Below are 22620 nucleotides of genomic sequence, written 5' to 3'. Positions count from 1 at the left end.
ATTGAGAATTTGTGGCAGGATCTCAAAACTGCTGTTCACAAACGCTCTCCATCCAATCTGACTGAGCTTGAGCTGTTTTGCAAGGAGGAATGGGCAAGAATTGCAGTCACTAGATGTGCAAAGCTGGTGGAGACATACCCTAAAAGACTTGCAGCTGTAATTGCAGCAAAAGGTGGCTCCACAAAGTATTGACTCAGGGGGGCTGAATAATTTTGCACATCGCACTTTTCAGTTTTTTATTTGTAAAAAATGTTTTGATTCATGTAAAATTTTGCTTCCACTTCACAATTGTATACCACTTTGTGTTGGTCTTTCACATTAAATTCCAGTGAAATATATTTATGTTTGTGGTTGTAATGTGACAAAATATGGAAAAGTTCAAGGGGTATGAATACTTTTGCAAACCACTGTAGCTGTCAAAAATACACTTTTCTCCAAAAGGCCTTTCTGGCTGCAGGTGCAATGCTTACAGAGATTTTCCTCTATAATACAAGTGATGTTTTATAGCTATATGAAGCGCCATGTGCAAAATAAAATGTTAAAAAATTCACTAACATTTTCATTATTTAGCTCACTGTTCTTATTTTGCAAAATTTTACCAAATGTTAAATTTAAATGTTCTTTTCTAAATATTAAATCCTGAATCTAAACATGTGAATCTTAATGTAAAACTTAAAATATAAAACTTGCAGCTTAATAATATTAAAAAGCTCTTGTTGTGACATCGTCATTCTGCGGCAAAAGCTAACGATAATGCTACTGATGATGACATTTAAAATTTAAATTATTTCAAAATACGGTAATTGAAAACAATGTAACATTCATGTAACATTTTATTTTAATCGTAAAGCTTTATTCTACTTCAAATATTTTGTTATATTTTGTGTAATAATAGCAACAAATTTTGTCTTCCTGGTAGCTAACCAAACCATCTCTTAGCTTTCCTTTGCATGTTGCAGGCTGTTTTCTGTAGCAAACGGCCTGCAGTTTTCAGTAAGTCCATCTGGGTTCTGTCTGCTTCAGATGTGAGGAATAATTTCCTTCATACATCCATCAGCTGTTTCCAGCACCAAGGATGCACATGACTTAATTTTGATGCATAATTTATTTTATTGCCTGTGATTTTTTTCAGTGCATTTTATTAGCCAAATTGTCCAGAGTTCTCCTCTTGTGTTTTACAAGTGTAACAGCAGAACAACCAGATTAAAGCAGCACTGATGAAGATGGTGTAAGTGTATGCAAAGCCTAGAAGACAGTGACAGCGTTCTGCTGTTCTCATTGGCTTTATCACTGAATAGAAACAATATTGTTTCTTTTATAGGCAGTTCATTAATAATGAATAGCTTTAAGTGGGATTTCTTTGTGATCCTTCGGTTCTTGTTATTTTATGAGTGCAGTGAGTTCAGGATGCCTTTCACTCAATTGAGATCAAGCTTAGTGAAGAGGAAAGATGAATCAGTAAATGAAAACGTAAATAAAGAAGTAATGAAGAGACAACTAAGATGAAAAGATTGAAAAGAGTCAACAGATTAGAGGTTTCAGTCACTCCTTCATCTCCAGCTGAGCGTTAAAAATGAGACTTATCCAAAGTGTCAGATGTTTTTTTTCTCTCCATACCAGATGATGATTAATATCAGTCATGTTTTCTAAGGCTGAGCAGAACATAAACCTTATTGTTGTCTTAATGAGCCATGACCATGTAGACTAACCCTGACTAATGGGGTTAACCTGACACATGGTGATCCTAGAAAGAGAATCATACAGTGTTCACATGAGTGAGATTTTTTTTTTTCATTTCTTTGCTTCAAGTGGAGGAGTTTCCTGAGTGATGGTAGGATGGAGCAGGAGATGGATGGACGGATTGGGAGCTCGTCCTCAGTAGTGAGAGCGTTGCTTCGGTCAGTCATGGTGAAGAAAGAGCTGAGTTGAAAATCAAAGCTCTTGATTTACTGGTCTGTCTATGTTCCAACTCTCACCTGTGGTTGTGAGGCATGGATCATGACCGGGATTAAGAATAAGATCCCAGAAATCTCCCTTGTGCCAAGGCTCGATGAAATTCTCCCTGAGACGCTGAAGGCTCTGGATGTTGTTGGGCTGTCATGGTTGACACGTTTCTTCAGTGTTGCAGGGAGGACATGGACAACATCTGCAGAGTGACAGACCAGTGTGGTGGTTCCCATTTTTTAAAAAGAAGAACCTGAGAGTGTGTTCCAGCTATCAAGGATTAACTCTTTTTTTGTGTGTGTGTCAGGATTAACTCTTCTCAGTCTCCTTGCTTACTCCAGGGTGTTCGAAAGGAGGCTCAGATTCAAGAGAAGATGTGCACCAGATCTTCACCTTTCCAGGACTGCTTAGGGGGTCATGAGAGTCTGGCTCTCTGTTCTGCATGTTTTTTGTATATCTGGAGAAGGCTTATGACCATATTCCCTGACACCTGTACAACTAAAGTCGAGCTCATTCTCTGTGCAGGTTGGACTCCCGTTTGTGGTGTATGTGGGCTGGATTTCATGGTACAGCCGTGTGTCTGGTTTTAAAACCTCAGGATCTTGTCTATCTTAGTTACAACTTAGTTTTGTTGGCATGTTTAGTTTCTTTATACAGTCTGTGAAAGGGAGGAAAGGACCAAGCAAGGCAGAAAATAATACTCAATTCATTAAAAAAGATATTTGAGATATTTAAGACTCTAGCTAAAATTGTCTAATTTTTATATTACAAACTGACTTCACAGAAATGACCCAGTTTAAAAGAGCTTTTTTGATTTTTTACATTAATCTTTAAAGATTAGATCTTCAGTTATTGTTGTGTGAAGACTCTGTGCAGCATGAGTCTGCATATCGACAATGATACTTATGCACATCCTTTGTTAGGCTGCAGAAGGTCTACAATATCCCTGCAGCAGACTGTGCATATTCAATATTATATATATCAGATTAAAAAGGTAATGTTGAACCGACTCGGATTGCACTTAGATTTATTAAATCCTGATTAAAGAAAAGTTGGCTTCCAGACGACGGTGCAGCCGGGAAAACAGATGCTTACTTTTAGTGTTGGATATCTGCATTTTTCTTTTTAATGTCTTTATCTTACAGGTTTGAAGATGTCTAAGTGTAACATTTCACTCAGTGAGATAAATGAGACAACCTAATTCACACTCTTATCAGTTTGCCTTTTCCATGCTGTCTCCATCTACCTGCAAAGAGGTGCAGGAAGCTGGTGAGACGCTCAGAAAAAAAATGTTCTGATCTTCAAGGCCCTGTTTTCAGTACTGGAAAGGGAGAGAGAAAGTCTCGGGCCGAACTTTCTTCTTGTTCTGTTTAGCAGAGATAAAAATTCACAGCTACAGCTTAGAAAAGAAAAGACCGAGAAGAAGGAAAATGAAAGAGAGCTCATTGAGATAGTCTGATGAAGGAAATGACTCAGCCTAAAACATGTTTTAGAGAAAGCATTAATCTGCTTTTTTATCAGTTTCCTGGTCAGTGATTTAATGCTGTTTTAAAGTTTTTGTGGCTTGTTTACCTTTTCTGACCTACTTTACCTAATTTAATGTTTTTTTTCTTGTTTCCCATACATCTATTTATCCTCCTCTCTGTTCTGAGCCATTAAACTCTAAAGAGCATTCACAATTATTCTTGCGATACGCCCTAAATGTGTGCATCGTTCTTTTTAACTCCACCGAGTGTATGTCTGGACAGGTAAGGGAATGATTATATTTTATAAAAGGCACTAATGTGGTAGATTTGAACATACAGCCACAGATAATGTCAGCATTTTCTGCTTTACAAGAAGTATTCTGGGCAAAACAAGTCTGCATTTAACAAATGTGACCCATTTTAGTTCATGTCCAGAAACTTTGCTTGTTATTTTTTTTTCCAAACTATCTATTTTAAACAAGACTTGTTTGAAGACTTGAAGTAATTGCTACATTGGGGAAAAAAGTTTTTTTGGCCTATATGTGCTTTGTTATAAAGTTGGCAAATAAACAGGATCTTATAACAAGATTTTTTTTATTTATAGGTATTTTCTGCTTACTGTTCAGACATGATTTATACCTTATCTGTCTGTACCTGAAATGTTTTTACTGAACCCCAATTATTGGTTGGTTTGTAGTATATTGAGAAAAGCTCAAGTTTTATTAAACTGATCAACTTTCATCCTGAAGTATTTCAACATGAAAGTGAGAAACACAATCAAAAATCTAGTTTACTGTTCGTCTGTTCTTTTCCTGCAAGTTGAAGTCATACATAGAAAATAACAATTGTATCATGTTAGTTGTGTGTTTTTTTAATGCTGTGGCAGATTTATTATCCAGCACTGAAAGTATCTCACCATGGTTTTAGACTGTTTATAAACAAGACTGGATCTACTGTATACCCATCACATCAAACTGGAGGTTACGTCGAATTTGGTCAACATGACCAAAGCACATTTTCAGATTCCTACTTTTAAAGTGGATAACTCATTGATGTTTGATCTGAATCTCATTTTTAGGTTATTCTAATATAGTTTTAAAGTGGAAACTTCAAACAGTTATGGGATATTAAATTTACCAGGTGGGGAAAAAATGCTTTGCTAGCAATTGTTGCAAACTTTTTCATTAATGCACTACAGCTGGACACTTTCTCCACACACCTCTTTGTGACTTAATCCTCAATTCAATGTGAGTCACATATAAAGTAAAGCAGTACATTGTGACATTACCAATAAAGGGGGTTATTATATATTTGCAAGGCACGTAGTTCAATTCTATACCACAATCAAGTAACTATATCACCTTCGGTTGTTCTAAGTGCCTTTAAATTGGCCTCTGTCTTTTTAAGAACTGCCTACCATTTCCAACACTCCCACTTCAGCATGTATTCACAACAATGCTTTGGGGGATGGGCGCTCTATGGGACGGGAGCTTGGCTGCAGACTGAGCTGCAGGGAGGAGTTTTGTGTAAATAGGCGGAGCTTTGTACCAGCAAGCATTTAGGCAGCATCACATGGCCACCACAGGAGATTCAAGGATTTCTCCAACATGCATGCATGAGTCAAAGCAGCACTCTGTGTTTGTTTTCAATAAGGGAATGACATTATAACATGATATAAAGCTAAAACAAAAGTAAATTTTGCGCAATACCCCCACTTTACAAATCCAAAACTTTAGTTCACTTTTATGCATTCGTCTAAAATATATAGCATCAATAAAGGGAAAAGGTTTAACTGTGATCTTGTATTTTTATACACAAATTGTTTTTCTCTACAGTAAGTGGCTCTAAAGAAGTTTTTAATGATGAATTAAATGTACTGTATTAATCACTTAATCGTTTTTTTATTATTCTTGCTTTTTCAGTGTTAAGTCCTGTTTAATCATCTTCAATGTTTATCCTCCTCCAACTTCCACTCTGTCGTCTAAAACCTTCAGATTTTTCATCTGTATGAACTGTCTGCACCTCTTCCTGTATCATATTCTCCATCTCTTTCGTTCTCAGAGAGTTATGCTTCCATATCATTTTCCATCCATAGTGTTTGGGTGTTGTGTGGATCATCTCACATCCCATCTGGCCTCTTGCTTCCTCTTCGTTATCCACGACTTCTGCTGGTAATCTTCCCATCACATGTGCCTCTCGTGTCTCTCTTCCATATCATCATCCCCTCCCCTCAGACACGCAAAACAAAGGTGTTAACACTTCTCAGAGTATGTTTGTTTGATAGAACCTATTTACTTGTTTGTAGGAGTTTAGTTTACTCTTTGGAGGTGCTGAGCTTGCAGTCTCGCAGGATAAACTCCTCCTGCCTCCGGTCCTCGCAGGCTGACATCCTAGCCCACAAGAGTGTGCATTCATAATGCTCCCCAGGCCTCGATGAGAGACACGATTGGTAGAATTAATTGTGGCTCGAGGGGCTGAATGAGGAATAAGTGAGAAAAAAAGGCAGGACGGAAGAATGGAGGAGGGGGAAGGGGAGCTGGCTGATTTTAGTGTTGTGCCAAAAGACATAAAATGTTTTCAGCGTTCGCTCCTCTTGTCCCGCCAGATTAATACGTGTGATCCCATTCTCTTTTATAGCTCCTTTTTACCTTTCTCTGGTCGTGGTTCACACCTGTGCTTGCAGAGGGGAGATAAGAGAACCCACTACAGAAACAATCTTAATGTAATGGCCTTCTCATACCCCCTGACAATAACGTTATCAATGAGGGGTCGTTAAGTGGGATAAATGGGGCTTTAAAGGAGGCGTGCTTAATCTGCGAAATTGTCTTTATGTGTGTAATTGTTGGAAATGAAGAGATGTTATGTTCGGTACTCGTTCCCGGTTTAACAACGGGCGATATTTGAAATAAAAACAAAGGAAACTGTTGTTCTTCACTCTCTTATCTGTTTAAGGGAACAATTTTTTTTCTTCACAAAAAAAAACACACAGTCAAAAATGAAAACTTTAAGACAAATCAAACATCTTTTTAAGTGCGAGTGTCCATGAAGGATTTATTTCTGGTTTTATAGGGTCGCTTCATGTTACGCCTGTATGGCAACATAAAAAGCTGGGGGTGGGGAGTGTGTGTATGTGCAGGGAACTGTTTTAGGGGGTGAGTGGAGGGTTTGTGTGTGTGTGTGGGGGGGGGGGGGGGTGTTCATCATTTATTTATACAACCTACAGAAGAAGGGGTTAGCGGCGAGAGAGAGGAGAGAAAGAGGGAATCTGCCTTCTACGAGCCACCCTGGGACTACTGTAGGTCAAGAGTTGTTGTTTTTTTTAGCTACCAGCACAATTCTTTGTCTGGAAATGTGAAGCCAGTGAATGAAACAGCACGCAGGACTGGATTTACTTTGTCAGAGTATTTTATTCAGATCTAGACTGTTTTACACAGGTGTTTTTATTTCTTGCTATATCTTATCAACTAAACCAGATGAAATAGATGGATGAACTAAATTAGGTCAAATTTAAACATTTTGAACTGTTAGGAGTTTCTATTGTTTAATATGATTTTATGCATTGACTTCAATAAGAACCTATTGTATGTTTTACCTGTCAATTACAGTGTAGACCTCATGGCTGCAAGCCTGTGGTTTATAGTCATTAAATGTTGTTAAATGTAATTAAACCTTATTGATTTTTTTCCCCCTGAATGAATTAAAGCCTTGATGAAATGTTGAGGCTCAGCTGCTGTGAACGACCTGCCCTGGATGGTTCTGCACCAAAATCATTTCAGGTCTGGCCTGAATGTAGTGTAGCCTGAACCCTGGTTCCTTTAAATCTCTGAAAAGGTATTCATGAAGCAGACCGTTTGACATTGACTGGAGGGGTCATCTTTATGGCCTGCTGTCCTTAGGTTATGGCAATTTCTCAGGAAGGATATAAATGAGGGAGACTCCAGGTTCCCAAACTATTTCTGCCAGGACCCTCCTTTGATTTATAAGAAACCTTTACCTTTTTTTCAACAATTGAAAAACTAAGCAAGAACAAAAAAACACAAAGAACCCTGAAACAATAACAGAATCTTTATTGGTTTTACTCATTCTTGAATGCCATGTCTGTTATCATCAATCCAGGGTAATGGTGATGATGATGATGATGATGGTGATGATGATGATGATGATGATGATGGTGATGATGATGATGATGATGATGATGATGGTGATGATGATGATGGTGGTGATGGTGATGATGGTGATGATGATGATGGTGATGATGATGATGATGATGATGATGATGATGATGATGATGATGATGATGATGATGATGATGAACTTTCTGCTGACAGAGTGTGTCAGATTAAATGAACATTGATTTCATTTACCGAGACCTGCAGTAGTTGTATCGATACAAAATGTTTCTGTGAATGTTGTCAGTGACACATGAAGGTTTTCTTTCAATCAAAAGTTGGTTTAGTTTCTCATCTATATTATAATAATCCTTTAGAATGCAAGTTTTCTTTTCAAGTTTTCTGAAGACATTTAAGTGGCACCAAGTGTTAAGAAATGTCACATCTTCGTTATTTAGCTCATTTTCTGAGTGTCAAAATTATTATTTAGCTCACTGCTCTTACTCTTTGCTAATTTTTACTAAAAGTTCAATTTATATGTTACATGTAAATATTAAATCCTACATCTAAGTGTAAAAGTTAAATATGAAATGTTGCAGCTAAATGATAAAGCTTACATTTAAGTATTTCAGAATGGAACACAGACTTTTCCATTGGAGCGCAAATTTTGTTATGATGTCATCATCCTGCGACAAACACTGACACTGATAAAGATGGTATTTAAAATCTAAATTCAAAATGTGTTCATTGAAAACAATATGTTTGAAGTGCAGCTTGGACACCAGCTGCAACTTCAAGTTGGTGTCTGTTAGGGAAGCGTTAGCAGCGTTAACAGCATTAGCATTGTTAGTGTTTGTTTTTGTCACAGGGTGATGACATCACATCAAATGCCGTGCACCAACAGCAAAGTTCGATTTTGAAATACTGAAATGCAAATTTTAACATTTAGCAGCAACATTTACATTTAACTTTATATTTTGGTTTAAGTTTTAACATTTGAATTTAACAATAATAAACGTTAGCAGTAAGCTAACTAACACTGAAATATTTTTTAACTCATTTTACTCTCAGAAAGCGAGCTGTGTTAGTGGCATTTTTTAACATTTTAATGTGCAGTTGGTGTCCCATATTTTACTTTTTATTTAATTCATTTCCTGTTCTATAGAATGCAAAACTTTAGGCTTAAAAGCTATAGTTTACCTGCCAAAGTATTTTTATAAAAGTCGCTAAACACTACTGACCCATTTCCTCCTCACTTGTACGTTGCTTTGGGAGAAAAGCATTTGCTAAAAGAATAATTTTAGACATTTTTATGAATTTCCTCTACATTATAGGTAATTTTAGGAGATCAATAAAGACTTGTGTGTAACTGTGAGATGTGACTCAAGACAAGATAAATGATTAAATCAATGGAGAAACTGCAGAGTTGTTATTAAAAGCATCTCTGCTTCTGCCTGAAAACCCTTCAGTAAAACACACAGCTGTAGGGTTGAATTCAAAGATGAACTTTTACCCTGATTGTTCTTTTTATTTGTCAGCACAGAGTGGTGTGAGCTTGTTCTGTACAAGTACACATGCAGTGTGTATGATGTGTGTATTTGTATGTGTGCAATATCAGCAGGATACAAAAGAGGCAGGTGCTAACTCGTCAACCTGAAACACTACTCCATTCTTCCCAACACACTCAGTCAGTACACAGGTGGGAGAAATTTGATTATATATATATATATATATATATATAAGAATGTATAAATGTAGTTATGTATGTATATATTTAACATGGATTTTTTTTAAGTACAGTTTGACATTAGTGAATCACGCTGGGCTCAGTCAGGTGTCAGGTAGTCTGGTGTAAATGAGGCAAAGGATTATTTGAGACAGAACATCGATACTGATTGAATTGTCTGGTCCTAAAAAAAGACACCAGGTTTTTATCACAGAGAGGAGGCAGGAAGTGGCTGCTGATCTAGTTCAGTTGTGAATGAATTTTCATCCTGAACACCCGGGAACCTTAAAGAAATAGAGTACTGAAGAACTGACTTTTTTTTAATTAGTTGTGCTTTTCAGCTGTTTCTTTTAGTAACTAATCCTGACAGGAAGCATCATCTGTTATGGTCTGTTATTATTTTTGATCTCATAATTCAGGAATTGTTAGTTTTATCATTCTGTACTGACAGTCAGAACATGGTTTCATCCTTCTGAGCCTCTCAGTTTAATAAAAAATAAGCCAGACATCAACTCCTACCTGTTTTGCGGGTGTGCAGAGATTTGTAACACTGACATATATATATTTCTTTCTCTGGGCAAAAAGATGTTAAACTTTGTTTTGTTCTTTTTGTTTCAGTCGCAGATGAAGACACGGTGAAGAGATACTACGCAAAGTTTGAGGAAAGGTTTTTCCAAACGTGTGAAAAGGAGCTTCTCAAAATCAACACATTCTATTCAGGTAATAATTTACTTTTCTACACTGAGGTTATAATTAAAGAACTATATAAGAAGTTGTGTAATTTTACAGGTAATGATGCACAAAATTGTGTACTCAAATTAAACTGGAAATTCTGCGCCAAGTTGAGCCACAACTTAGTAGTGCTTCAGAGTTTCAGTACTACCAGACATGACGTCTAATCTTGGTCATTTAGCTGAAGTAGCTGTGTTCAGAGGAGCGGCCCTCCTGTGTGTATTTCAAGGAGCCAAGCAGAATGTGTGTGTGCTGTGTAACATGAGACGATAACCATAATACTTGTGAAGTCTGCCTTCTAGTATTGAACTTCAGTTCAAGGAGGAGCGGTTCCTGCTGTGCAATACTGACAGTTCTTCTTCTGGAGGCCGTTTGTAAAACTGCAGACTATCTGGGTCAACGGAGGGCCAAGGGTAACTGGAAAGACTGTCCCAGCTCATGATGATGGGACATTAAAGGCTGATTGATGCCAAAAGCAGCAAACTGGGTATAAATCACTGCGATTTGTGATTTACCCAAGTAATGAAGGAACTTTGAATGCCTTTAGTTTTTCTTTTAAAACTACACAAAGTGCTCCAAATCCCCTGAACCAGAAACTTTCACTGCAGTAGAGGGTTTCTATAATAGCAGCATATTATATTTTATATTGTTCAATAGAACAGCAGAGGTAAGCATTAAAATTAGAAAATGTCTTCACCTCTACATGCAGTGTTGTTTTCTGCTTAGAACTATTCTCCATCTCCATTTTCTGCTGCTTCTTTATAGTCAGATTGTGGAGGCAACAGGTCCAGGAGAGAAATCCAGACAGAGCAGACAGAAAGAGGAGCAGTGGCTCTACGTCGAGCTCCCCACCCTATCTCTAAGGCTGAACCTGGCCACCCTACAAAGGAAATTCCTTTCGGCCACTTGTATTCACTTGTATTCACTTGTATGGATCTCGTTCTTTCTGTCATGATCTACACCTCATGACCATAGATGAGGGTTGGAACATTGATGGACCAGTAAATACAGAGCTTTGCCTTTTGACTCAGCTCTATCTTCACCATGACTGACCGAAGCAACGCCCTTGTTACTGAGGATGAGGCCCCAACCTGTCGATCCATTTCCTGCTCCATCTTACTATCACTGAGGAACAAGAGACCCAGATAATTAAACATCTTCAATTGAGGCAAATTAATAGCTGGGTTCCAGTCAGGTGATCTTGATGACACATGATTTTAAATGGAGGACATGAAGTAAAATATCTATGGAGGAAACCGTCTTAGAGAGTCCATACTGAAAGATACCAGCAGTTAGTTCACAAATATGTTCAACGTGATCTCAGGAAGTTGAATGAGTTTTTGACCGAACCTAAAGATTTGCCAACAACCGTGGCTGTTAAAATCATAAACTATCTGGTCCTTCAGATGCCTTACTACGTCAAACAGCAGATTAAAGCCTATAAAAGTCTGGAGACGTATATATGTTTTTGTCAGCAGTTGGATCTACAACCTCGATACCAAACGTCTCCATGATAATTACAGTTTGGAATTTGCCAGGGTGAGTGTTTGTTCTGACATTGTTTTATATGCTAAGATGCTAGCTGTAGTGGCTACAACATGAACAAGCATGCAAAACAAAACATAATGAAGGAGTGGAGTGGTTAGGGGAGTCGTCCTGGAACTGGAAAGTCGCCGGTTCGATCCCCCGTCCAGCCATTTCAGTCGTTGTGTCCTTGGGCAAGACACTTCACCCGCCTTGCCTAATGATGGTGGTCAGAGGGTCAGGTGGCACTGGTGCATGGCAGCCTCGCTTCTGTCCGTGTGCCCCAGGGCAGCTGTGGCTACAATGTAGCTCACTGCCATCAGTGTGTGAATGCGTGTGCATGGGTGAATGTCTGAAGTGTAAAGTACCTTGGGGTCCATGTGGACTTGATAAGGCGCTATATAAGTTCAAGCAATTTACCATTTAATGCTAGGGCAGTCTAAAAAGTCCATATGAAGTCCATGTTAGACCAACGGTAACTTAATAATCACTAATAAGTAAATGAACACTTTATGAAGTGGTCGCTGCAGACACTAGAATTAGCAGACCCTCTTTCAGACCGCAGACGTAGGTTTAAAATCCATTTTTTACGACGTTGTTCTGTGAGCTACATTTCTCACCATTGTGTATGACCATCTTTGGTAGTCTATAACAGAGGTTTTCAAACTGAGGTCCCTGGACCCCCTAGGGGTCTGCGAGAGGTATCTTGGGGGTCCTCAAATATTTTTACTAAAATGTTAATTTGATTTTTGTTTTTAAAAATGCATGAGAACAATGAATTAATAAAACAAACATAATAAACTTAATAAAAATATGTATTCCCATGGAATTTAGGGGTTTAAATGACAATAAATTATCTTTTTTAACAGCATGGGGTTTATGAGGGGGTCCCTGGAATTTTTTTAACCCTTGTAAGGGGCCCCCAGACCAAAATGGCTTGAGAACCCCTGCTCTATAATACCCCTTTTCCTTTTCTCCGTTAGATGGATTGGCGCAGCCGTAAACTACACAAATTATATTTATTTATTTTTATTTATAATATTTATTTAACCAGGCAAGTCCCGTTGAGATCTCAGATCTCTTTTTCAAGGGAGACCTGGGCCTGAAGGCAACTTATTGGACATGTTTTCATCGGAAGTTACTATGGTAGACAGGACTAGTGTGTTACTTATTGTCTCCTTAACAGACTGGAGGTGTGAGGTGGTTTAAATGTTGTGTATGAAAACAAAAGCATCTCTCTCCTGCCCTCAGTTTATTTATCCTCAACACACGGCAGGGGCAAGCAAGGAAAGACATGGTTTTGTCTGACAAATAGATTCATCTCATGCTCTGCGTGACTGCGTGTGTGTGTTAGGCGGGTTGCTGGAGTGGCTGGCAGGTGGAAATAAATTGTGTGCTGACTTTACATTGGGAACCTGCCTCCACATCACTCCATCCTTCAGTATCTCCTACTGAAAGGGGTCCCTGACCTCTTCTGCTGCATTGCGCTGAAATCCAGTCAATTGGACTGTAGCTGCAGTATCATGTGTTTAACATATTCTGGAAAGATATATACTGTGTATATATATATATATATATATATATATAGGTATGTTTGCAGACTGCTGTTTTAGTCTAGCAGGTGTTCATACGATCTGCTGTATTTCTGAAAGCTGAGGTAGAACAAAGGGCTTCACTGAACCTCCATCAGTTAAAAGCTTCACCACCAACACCTGTGGGTTTAAGCTTCATTAGCCACACATAGATAAATGTATTCTGTCCTGCAGATTTAATCTAAACCAAGTTTTGGCTAGCATTCTGTGTCCTGGCCTTTTTATCCCTCCTGTTTTGTCATTACAAAGAGTCCAGCAGAAGGATTACAGTGAGTTTAGACGTCAATAAGGAGATGCGGGATCTCTGTGAGGCAGGTAGAGTGACATCTGGAGAATGTGTGTCAGGGTTAGTTCAAGCAACAAAGCATGAAAGTCAGCAGTGAGCCCTCAGCATCGGCAATGTGACTATTTATTTAACGACAGATTGAACCACTATTGTGGCCTTGATTTTCCCAGACTCCCAGGCCGGCAGCACGGCTCAGGACTAAATTAGTTTGTCTTCAGAAAGTGGTTGAAAACATGTGACCAGTAACAAATGATAACATCATTCATGTGTCAAGATCCAGAACCAGGAAAGAAAAAGTGAAGATTTATTGTCCACTCTTCTGTTTTATCAAAAATGTTTTTTTAAAGTCCTGATTTCAACAATTAAAAGTAAATTTACTAGTTAAAATTAAATGTGACGATGGTATGATCTGTCAGTAAATGAAAAGCGGGAGATGTTAATAAAATGTAATTTACTGTTTCAGCCCCGTGTGATCCCCTCCCTTCTTCTCTGGGTGTATTAACCTTATCCTGACCCAAATAATGGTTCTGCAGTCCTTCAGCTGAGCCTTCACGCTTCAGCGACTGAGACTAGGAGGGAGGATTTAAAAACATTTTCGTTCTTCTGTAGCTTTTTGTTGCTAAATGCAGAATATTATCCTGAAACATTGACACTTTTGAGTATCATGTCTCTTTATGAGAAAATACATTTTTTATTTTGTTTTTTCAGAAAATAAGTCCAACATAATGAATCAATCTATAAGACTGAATTGTGCTTCAAGAATTTCTGTGTTTTTTCTTGATGACTAAATTGTATGTAAATGTAGATTGTAAACGTTGAAAATCCTTTTTATTCCCCATCGTGGAGCAAATTGAGGACATTCAAATACCTTCAGTGTATGAGCTTGTGAGCTTAATAACTTGAAAAATAAGTAAGGTACTGACTTCCCCCATAAAACCTTCTAAAGCAGGCAGAAGTGTTTTAGTTGTTACGGGGAGGAGGGTTAGCAAAACGGTCATTTTCGTGTTGGGTGAGGAGTCAGAGGAGGAAAAACTCATTTTTTTCTTGTTAACAGCGGCGCTGGAAAGAAGGCGTGAACGTCAGTTGCACGTTCACATGCTCAATAAGATCAGACCAGCTGCTCATCAAAGCTGTGCATCTTGCTTATTTAAGAAATTACTTCTGGTAACAGATCATTTTAAGCTTAAATAACGTGCAGAAAGAAGTGCTGCTCCACATAAACAAACACACCCATGGATTTCTGCCCAATCGCACACTGTGAGCCGCAAGGTCTGCCGGACAGTGCTCTGACTGGGGGCAATGCACAAGTCGGGTGTCACTGAGGGATAACAGATAAAAGTTACGCAATTTTTTTTGTCACTCAACAGTGTGAGCAAGATATTTGAGGTACAAACCAGCTTTTAGCTAAGAAAGGCCTGGCAAACCAGCCAAACTTATAAAACACAGGGAGAAACCCTACATTTTTGTGTGTCGCTGCATTTTACGGAAGAGCATTGCATTCACCAAAAAAAAAAAAATTTGGACTCCTGATATCATAATTACGAGATCAGGATCTCATAATTATGAGGTCTTACTCATAATTACGAGAAAATGAGATGTCATAATTACGAGATCCTGATCTCATAATTACGAGGTAAGATGTCATAATTACAAGATAAATTAAAGAGAGTCAGCTGATTTACATACAGGAAAAGTAAACGATGACGACACTATCACATTTTATATGCTTTTATTTCCTCTTAGGTATTGGGAAATATTGAGTTTACTTAATGTAGATGGTGTTGTGTCTACTAATGTGGATTTATTAATCAATCCACCTGCACATTGGTTAGAGAGTTCTGTTTAATTCATCTTCGGCAGCTTGGGCATAACACCGTCATTTAGTTGGTAGTGGTGCTTCCGGTTTCAGCAAATGGACATTTCAAAATAAGAGTCTGATTCAATACACTCCTAACAAAACATCACAGAGATGCATGATGCTGTATGGATGATAGTATGTCGACATTACGCAGGTATCTTCCTTGCGGTTGTTCAAGTGAAAAGCCCACTCTGACATACTGGAAGTCGCTCTCTTCCTGCAGTACGGGATGCTACGGCTATAAGTAGCTAATGAATCTGAAATGCTTAAGTTACATCCTGTATGTACACAAAGAGCACACACTTCCTCCTGTTTCAACCCTGGGTCACAACTTTATTTAACTCTGGTGAATTAACATTATACAGCTTGTTCTGGGCACGCGTGCGTTCGGCATTACACATGTCCAGGACTGTTACTTGCTCAAAATCCACAGGAGATCTTAATCTCATAATTATGACATCTTTTCTCATAATTATGAGATCCTGATCTCGAAATTATGACATTTTATTTCATAATTATGAGATCTTTTCTCGTAATTATTAGATAATATCTCATAATTATGACATCTTATCTCGTAATTATGAGATCAGGAGTCAAATATTTTTTATTAGGTGAATGCAATGCTCTTCTGTAGCATTTGGATGTAAGGAAGGTCACTATCAAAAACTGGGTTGCTACGTCAAAATCCAAGATGGCTGCTGCCATATGTAAACCGGCCACCCAAATTATTTGAGAAAACTATATGCTTTTCTAGCTTTTATGTTGCTTAAAAGTATATTTTCCTCAATTGATTGGGGTGGCAGGTGGGGTGGTCGAAAATGTATCTACGATAGGTGGGCAAGGCCACCACTGGCCACACCCTGGCTCTGCCATTGCACCTGGTGGTGAATAAAATTGCTGCCTCCACTTGCCAGAATCTGCCACTTTGAGGAACTTGGAAAAAATAAGTACATACCTTCCGCCTCCTTCACTTGCATTCCTTGTTCAGTTTCAGTTCAAATCAAAAATTAAAAACATTAACTATTCAAATTATTTGGGGGACCGCTCCTTGTGTATTATTTTTTCATCTGTTCTTTGTGTTGTTTCCTGTACAGAAAAGCTAGCTGAAGCCCAGAGACGGTTTGTGACGCTGCAGTATGAGTTGCAGATGTCACTGGATGCTCAGCGTGAGAACACTGCTCCGCCCGGTCTGCGGAAACGCAAGACCATGTTCCACCTGTCGCAGGAGGAGCGCTCCCAGCACCACAACATCAAGGACCTGAAGCTAGCCTTCAGCGAGTTCTACCTCAGCCTCATCCTTCTGCAAAACTACCAGGTTCTCATGGCGCTCACTTGACTCGCACATCTCTAGAGTTTATGAAAGTTCTTTAAAGACATTGTACCGTGTCATGCTTGGTTTCTACAGAACCTGAATTTTACTGGGTTTCGTAAGATCCTGAAGAAACATGACAAGATCCTGGATACGACTCGTGGGGCTGACTGGCGGGTGTCTCAAGTGGAGGTGGCACCTTTCTACACCTGCAAAAAGATCACGCAACTCATTACCGAGACTGAGGTGGCTGCTTGTCTTTGCACAAACACACACCTCTGACACGCCAAAGTTCATCAAACATGTTTGTTTGTTTGTTTGTTTGTTTGTTTGTTTGTTTGTTTGTTTGTTTGTCTGTCTGTTTGTTTCAGACCCTGGTGACTACAGAGCTGGAGGGAGGAGATCGTCAGAAGGCCATGAAGAGGTTGAGAGTTCCTCCACTTGGGGCAGCTCAGGTCAGATAATCAGATTTTTTGTTTTATGTTGTTAATTTGGTAACAAACACTGAACATCACAGTATTTTATGCCTAAGAAGTTGCCAGTTGACTAATGTACTTCACTTTTCTTTGCTAGATTTATTATTAAATTCAATTCAAAAATTCTGAAATATTTTATTGATACCAGAGGGAAATTAGGTAAATCAGGAGAAAAAAGTATATGTACAAATGTTTTGCAGAAGTTGTTCTTTCTTTCTTTCTCTTTCTTTCTTTCTTTCTTTCTTTCTTTCTTTCTTTCTTTCTTTCTTTCTTTCTTTCTTTCTTTCTTTCTTTCTTTCTTGGGCATTGTTCTTATTTTTTATGTAATTTGATGGATATGAAATCATGATACAAACAAAAGTAAGGTTTAATTTAAAGAGAGAAAACCATCAAAGCCTTTAATAATGATTATATAAAGTGATGACATATTATTAAGTAATAAAACTATATGTCAAGCCATTTGTCTCTAAACTTATACTGTATGTACCTTTATTACTGTCATAGCTAACTTTAAATGTTATCAATAAGCAATGGTGGGCACAGTTCCACTAATTTACTAACAGCTGATTTTAATTTATTATTATTTTTTGCTACTAAATTAAGTTCTATTAATTTTTAGTCCACTAAAATATTCCCAAGTGTAAAACTTCTACTTTATGCCATTTATCGCAGATTAAATTTAAAAACAAATCCCCTCTTACAAGCACATGTCAGGTGTGTGCAGAATGTAACACCTTTAGTATCTAAACTTCGAACTAAGAGCATCAAAAAAAAATATTAAGCAATATTTAAATAATGAATACAAAAATTGACTATGCATAAAATGTGGTAATGAAAGTATTTGCTACTTGTTGTTGGACTTACCTCAAATGGTATTTACAAAAATACAAACTAAATCAAAGAAATGATTTTATTCTGAAAGGGTTAATTAAAGTTTATCACAAGTTAGACAGAACTATAACTCTGGTTTGGATTGGCCGATTTGCCATAGATAATCCCACCCACCTTCAAATTAAGCCAATAGAAAACTAACAACAGGTTTCTGTCAGTCTCACCAGTCTTCAACTGGGAGGAGATGACTGACAGTCATCTTAGCGGTTAGTGTTAGGTTCCACTAATTGTTTATCTCTTTAGCAGTTTAGTGTTAGCGGAGCTAAGTTTTTGTTTATCCAAATTGTGGTTAGCGAAGCTTACTTTTTGGTTAGCTGTGCCCATTAAATGCAACTATAATGAATATATTTAAAACGTAATAAATATATTGAAGAAGACCTATAACCTAATTGTTTTATGTGTAATGTTCAGGTATATATAATATTTATTCATGTCTTTTCTCTGCCTGGTTCAGCCTGCTTTGGCCTGGACAACATTTCGAGTCGGTCTGTTCTGTGGCTTCTTTGTCATCCTTGCCATCGCCTTTGTTCTCACGGGTAAGCAACTTTTGGATTTGTGCGTGTAAATTTATTTTTTATCTTCTTTTAGTAGAAATCTTGTATTTTTCTGTAAAGTGTTTTTTTTTTTTTTTGATAAACTGTTTGCTCTGAAGTCTAAATTGAGGGTTTTTTAGTTTCTGTTTATTTTCAAATGTATTTTATTTTTAAAAGAATCGAATGTTTGATATGATTTTGTTAGGCGCCGTGTTCATCCGCTACGAGAACGTGTGGCCTCTGGTGCGGATCTATCGCGGCGGTTTCCTGTTAATCCAGTTCCTCTTCCTGTTGGGCATCAACACCTATGGATGGAGACAGTATGGAGTCAACCACGTCCTCATTTTTGAGATTGATCCCCGGAACAACCTGTCGCACCAACACCTGTTTGAGGTGACTCAAAGCTACATAAAAACACTTTGTAACAACTTTATCTTCACTTAGATAATTGTGGACTTTTCAACTACTTCATGGAGGTTTAGTTGAGAATATATCATAAAAGAAGAATTTGTTTATTAAGAGCAACAATGATGACATTTTATATCCTAAAAAGAAAAAACATATATTTTTAATTAACCTATTTTAATTCCAATCTGTTTCTGTTTCCCTGTCTGTGCTGCAGATTGCTGGTTTCCTGGGCGTGTTGTGGTGTCTCAGCATCCTCTCATGTCTCTACTCTGAGTACATCTACCTCTCCATGCAGATCAACCCTCTGGTTCTTTATGGCTTCATGTTGCTCTTTCTCATCAACCCGTTCAAAACCTGCTACTACAAATCACGTTTCTGGCTCCTCAAGCTACTGGTTGGTCAACTCATTGAGCAGAATCTCTTTCTTTCTTTTCCTTAGTTTAACACATCTGTGTGTAGAGGTTAAATCCTAATTAAAATTCAAAATTAGCTAAAAGTCAAGAGTTTACAGAAGGAAAAAAATTAAGGTTTACAAATGTCAGAGCGCAGAAGGTCTGCTGTTATAATTAGCAAAATGCAAACAAGAACAGATGCTTTTTTACGTAAACAGAGTCAAAAATCTAAATTTTTACATTTTAAATAAATAGCTCAAACAGCAAAGGGATTTTCAGTTTTAATATCTTTATCTTACCCACAGGGGTGGTCCTAGACATTTTGTCCTGGGAAAACAACCCCTCTGGCCCCACATGCCCTTTATTAAGCCCATACCATCCCATCCCTGAGGGCGTGGACACACTCCACCAAAAAACTTGAAAATGAAGAAACTAGAATAATATTGTAAACACGTGGTGAGGCTCATGGCTGGTGATGTCATCAGAATATGAAACCTACAGAGCAGCTTATTCACCATGTGATTGGCAGAAAGTAATGAGTTATGTTTCCTATCTTATATCAGGACAAACTAGCTCACTTGATGCATATTTCATTAAAAAAATAAACTTATGTCCTACCTTTATTTATGTATGAAGTCCATGCACCGGCCATAATATTCATCTCTGAGTCCAGATTTTGTCACAAGTTGAAAAAAGTCAGGAGAAGCTGAAAAAAGCTGTTTCTTGCAGGACATCCAACACAGCCACTTATTTTGTTTGAAAAGAGCTTTTGTATCAGCTGTGGTTAGGGACTTTGATTAAAATTTCAAACTTATTTTAGAGTTGTTTTTCCTTTTTTTTTTTTTTACTGATATGTACGTATGTACTGATTCCAAAACTGTTTAGCTTTTTTTTTTAATCGAGCCACTCATTAAGGATTTAGAGGTCATCTGCTGCTTCAATTTAAAGTCCAGTTTAAAAAATTGCTTCAGCTTGTTGAATGTAATCCTTCCTTAGGTTCAGGTTTGGAAAGAGGAAAAAAAATTATCTCTGCTGAACTCGACTTGCTAACTGTAAGATTGAAGGTATCGTACTGTCTCTTCCTCTGCAGCTATGAGGAGAAACAAAAAGGATCTCTAGGCCAGGGCAATTCAACTAAATCACTCCACACAGTTACTGCAGGTCAACAGCTGAGGTGCCAAACGTCCAGCAATTAAAGTTATTATGTAAATAAGCCAAGTATTACAAATATCTGTTACCTTTGAAATAGTTTATTTTGCTGCATTAATCATGAATACAACATACAGAACCCTGCAAAAGTAGTGATAATAAAAAACAAAAATAACACATTATGCCTCCTATTTGACACAAATACTATTTTAACATCTCTGGCTTGCCAAAATTTTAAACCATTTTTATTAATGGAAATGGAAAAACTAAAGAATTCCCCACTGGTCCTAGCCTGGCCCTTGCCTTCCTACGCAATTCCGCTCACTTCTGGCTTCCCTTCACTGCTCCGTCTGACATTTCTCCCATAGACAAGGATTTCACTGGCAGATTTTTAGCCGAACCAATCAGAGAACAGAACGTCGATTTTCTGCGCAGTGTCTGCTAGTTATTTTAGCATACGGCAGTGGAGGAAATGAATGAAGCCAGTCTGTGTTGATAAGGCTTCCAAATTAAATTAAATTAGTCTGACAAAGCAGCAGCTCTCATTTACAGTCGTCTCGTTTGGCTCAGTTCTTCTCTCCTCTCAGTAGGGTTGTTTACAGCACATGCGATTTCTGGTTAGCTTCTTAGCTTAGCCTCATTCACAGCGACAACACACACACGCTTCAGCAGAGGCCATGCCTCCAGCAAGAATCACTTCTCTATGGCCGCGACTCCAGACGCTCGTACGAAGCAACGTGAAGGACAAGGTCTGGTTTTTACCAGGCTGCACTGGTCCCCTCCTTTCCCCATCTTTACCCACGTGTCAGATCTTAACAACAAGCTGCTCACACTGCACCTGACGGAGGGTGTCCACTCCCCACAAGTGGGCCATTGAAAACCCATATGTGGGCTAGACATGAAATAATCTGAATTATTTCTTTGAGGGCTGAGCTGGGAGCTAACCCTACCCAATGCTCAGCACTAAAGAATAAACAGTTTTTTGTTTTGTTTTGTTTTTACCCTAAATTACCATAGTTTCATAAAATTAACCTCATGTTGTCTGGAAAACCACTACAGACAGGAAATACTTTTTTCCAGGTGCTGTTTTCCAACTATACACATATAGAGTAATTGTTTTTACCTGCCAAAATGGACAGTCTGCGATCTTGAAAGAGGAGCAGTGTTTAAAGTTTGTTTTTGTTTGTTTGTTTGAAATAAAACATACCATTTAGATTTTGAGGAGGAACTAAGTCTCATTGCTAAATTTTAGCAGATTAATTCAACCATCTTCCACACCAATTTATTTCAGGAAGTCCAGGAGGCAAAAGGTCAGAAACTACAGTGAGATTTGCAGGACTTTAGAGTCTGAGCAGCGCTGCGTCAGATATAGTTTTGCGCCTGTGATCATTTTAACCACATGAGCTCAGGAGAAGTGCAGCTGCACGCAGAGATGTAATGTGAAACAGTGTTATGTAAGGAGGAAGCCATATATCAACTTCTCACAGAAACATTAGTTCTCTGAGCTCGTTTTAGCTGGACAGACAGTGGGTGCGTGTTTTGTTCTCAGACGAGTTCACGCTTCAGATTGCTTTTAGAAGAAACTTTCCTGTTTGTTTTTCAAACAGCCATCATTTATAGGTTTTTATATAGGAGTGACTGATCACACGTGTTTTGATTTTTTTTATTATTATTACAATAGAGTTGGTGATGTGGTTCAGTTATGTTCAAGGATTTTAATTTTATCTGTATTTTAGAAAACTTTTCAACTTTCATTTACAAACTCCCTTTATTTATCTCATCTCATTGTGATGCATTAAGTGATTTGCCTTTAAGTTCAGACAAGTTCAATTTAAAAAATTAGGTCATGCATGAAGTTAGCTTTGGTTGCATGAACACTTTTTTAACTCTGAAAACAAAAAAAAAACGAGAAAATGGACAGAAAAAAAGGTTAAATTGGTGTTTGTGTCAAGGGTTTTTATTTGTTTTGTGTGGTTTCCTACTGTATTGTTCTGCATTTGCATTTTGAGTGCAATCTGGATGTGTGTGTGCATATGTGTTTGTTACTTTTGTAGAGGCCATTTGTGACCGTTTTTTTTTTTAAATACACACAGCCCTGTAGTTTAGGGTAAAGGTCAAAGAAATGAATGCAAAGTCTTTATGAAGATAGAAGAACATGAACCGTGTGTGTGTGTGTGTGTGTGTGTGTGTGTGTGTGTGTGTGTGTGTGTGTGTGTGTGTGTGTG

The 22620-nt window shown here is 37.9% G+C and overlaps 1 protein-coding gene across 1 annotated transcript in view; it reads left to right on the top strand.

Moving 5' to 3' along the window:
* The window catches only part of xpr1a (xenotropic and polytropic retrovirus receptor 1a), an 84113-nt gene that overhangs the window by 40836 nt on the left and 20657 nt on the right, over positions 1-22620 (top strand). Inside the window, exons 3-9 of the mRNA XM_014000760.1 lie at positions 9864-9965; positions 16332-16552; positions 16643-16792; positions 16918-17001; positions 18368-18449; positions 18652-18839; positions 19069-19248. Coding sequence (XP_013856214.1) covers positions 9864-9965; positions 16332-16552; positions 16643-16792; positions 16918-17001; positions 18368-18449; positions 18652-18839; positions 19069-19248 — 1007 coding nt within the window. The remainder of the gene's footprint in view (positions 1-9863; positions 9966-16331; positions 16553-16642; positions 16793-16917; positions 17002-18367; positions 18450-18651; positions 18840-19068; positions 19249-22620) is intronic.

The sequence above is a fragment of the Austrofundulus limnaeus genome, unplaced genomic scaffold, assembly GCF_001266775.1.
Source record: "Austrofundulus limnaeus strain Quisiro unplaced genomic scaffold, Austrofundulus_limnaeus-1.0 Scaffold8, whole genome shotgun sequence".
Classification (NCBI taxonomy): domain Eukaryota; kingdom Metazoa; phylum Chordata; class Actinopteri; order Cyprinodontiformes; family Rivulidae; genus Austrofundulus; species Austrofundulus limnaeus.
Note: the sequence above shows the minus strand (reverse complement) of the source record. Positions and strands in the feature narration are given on the sequence as shown.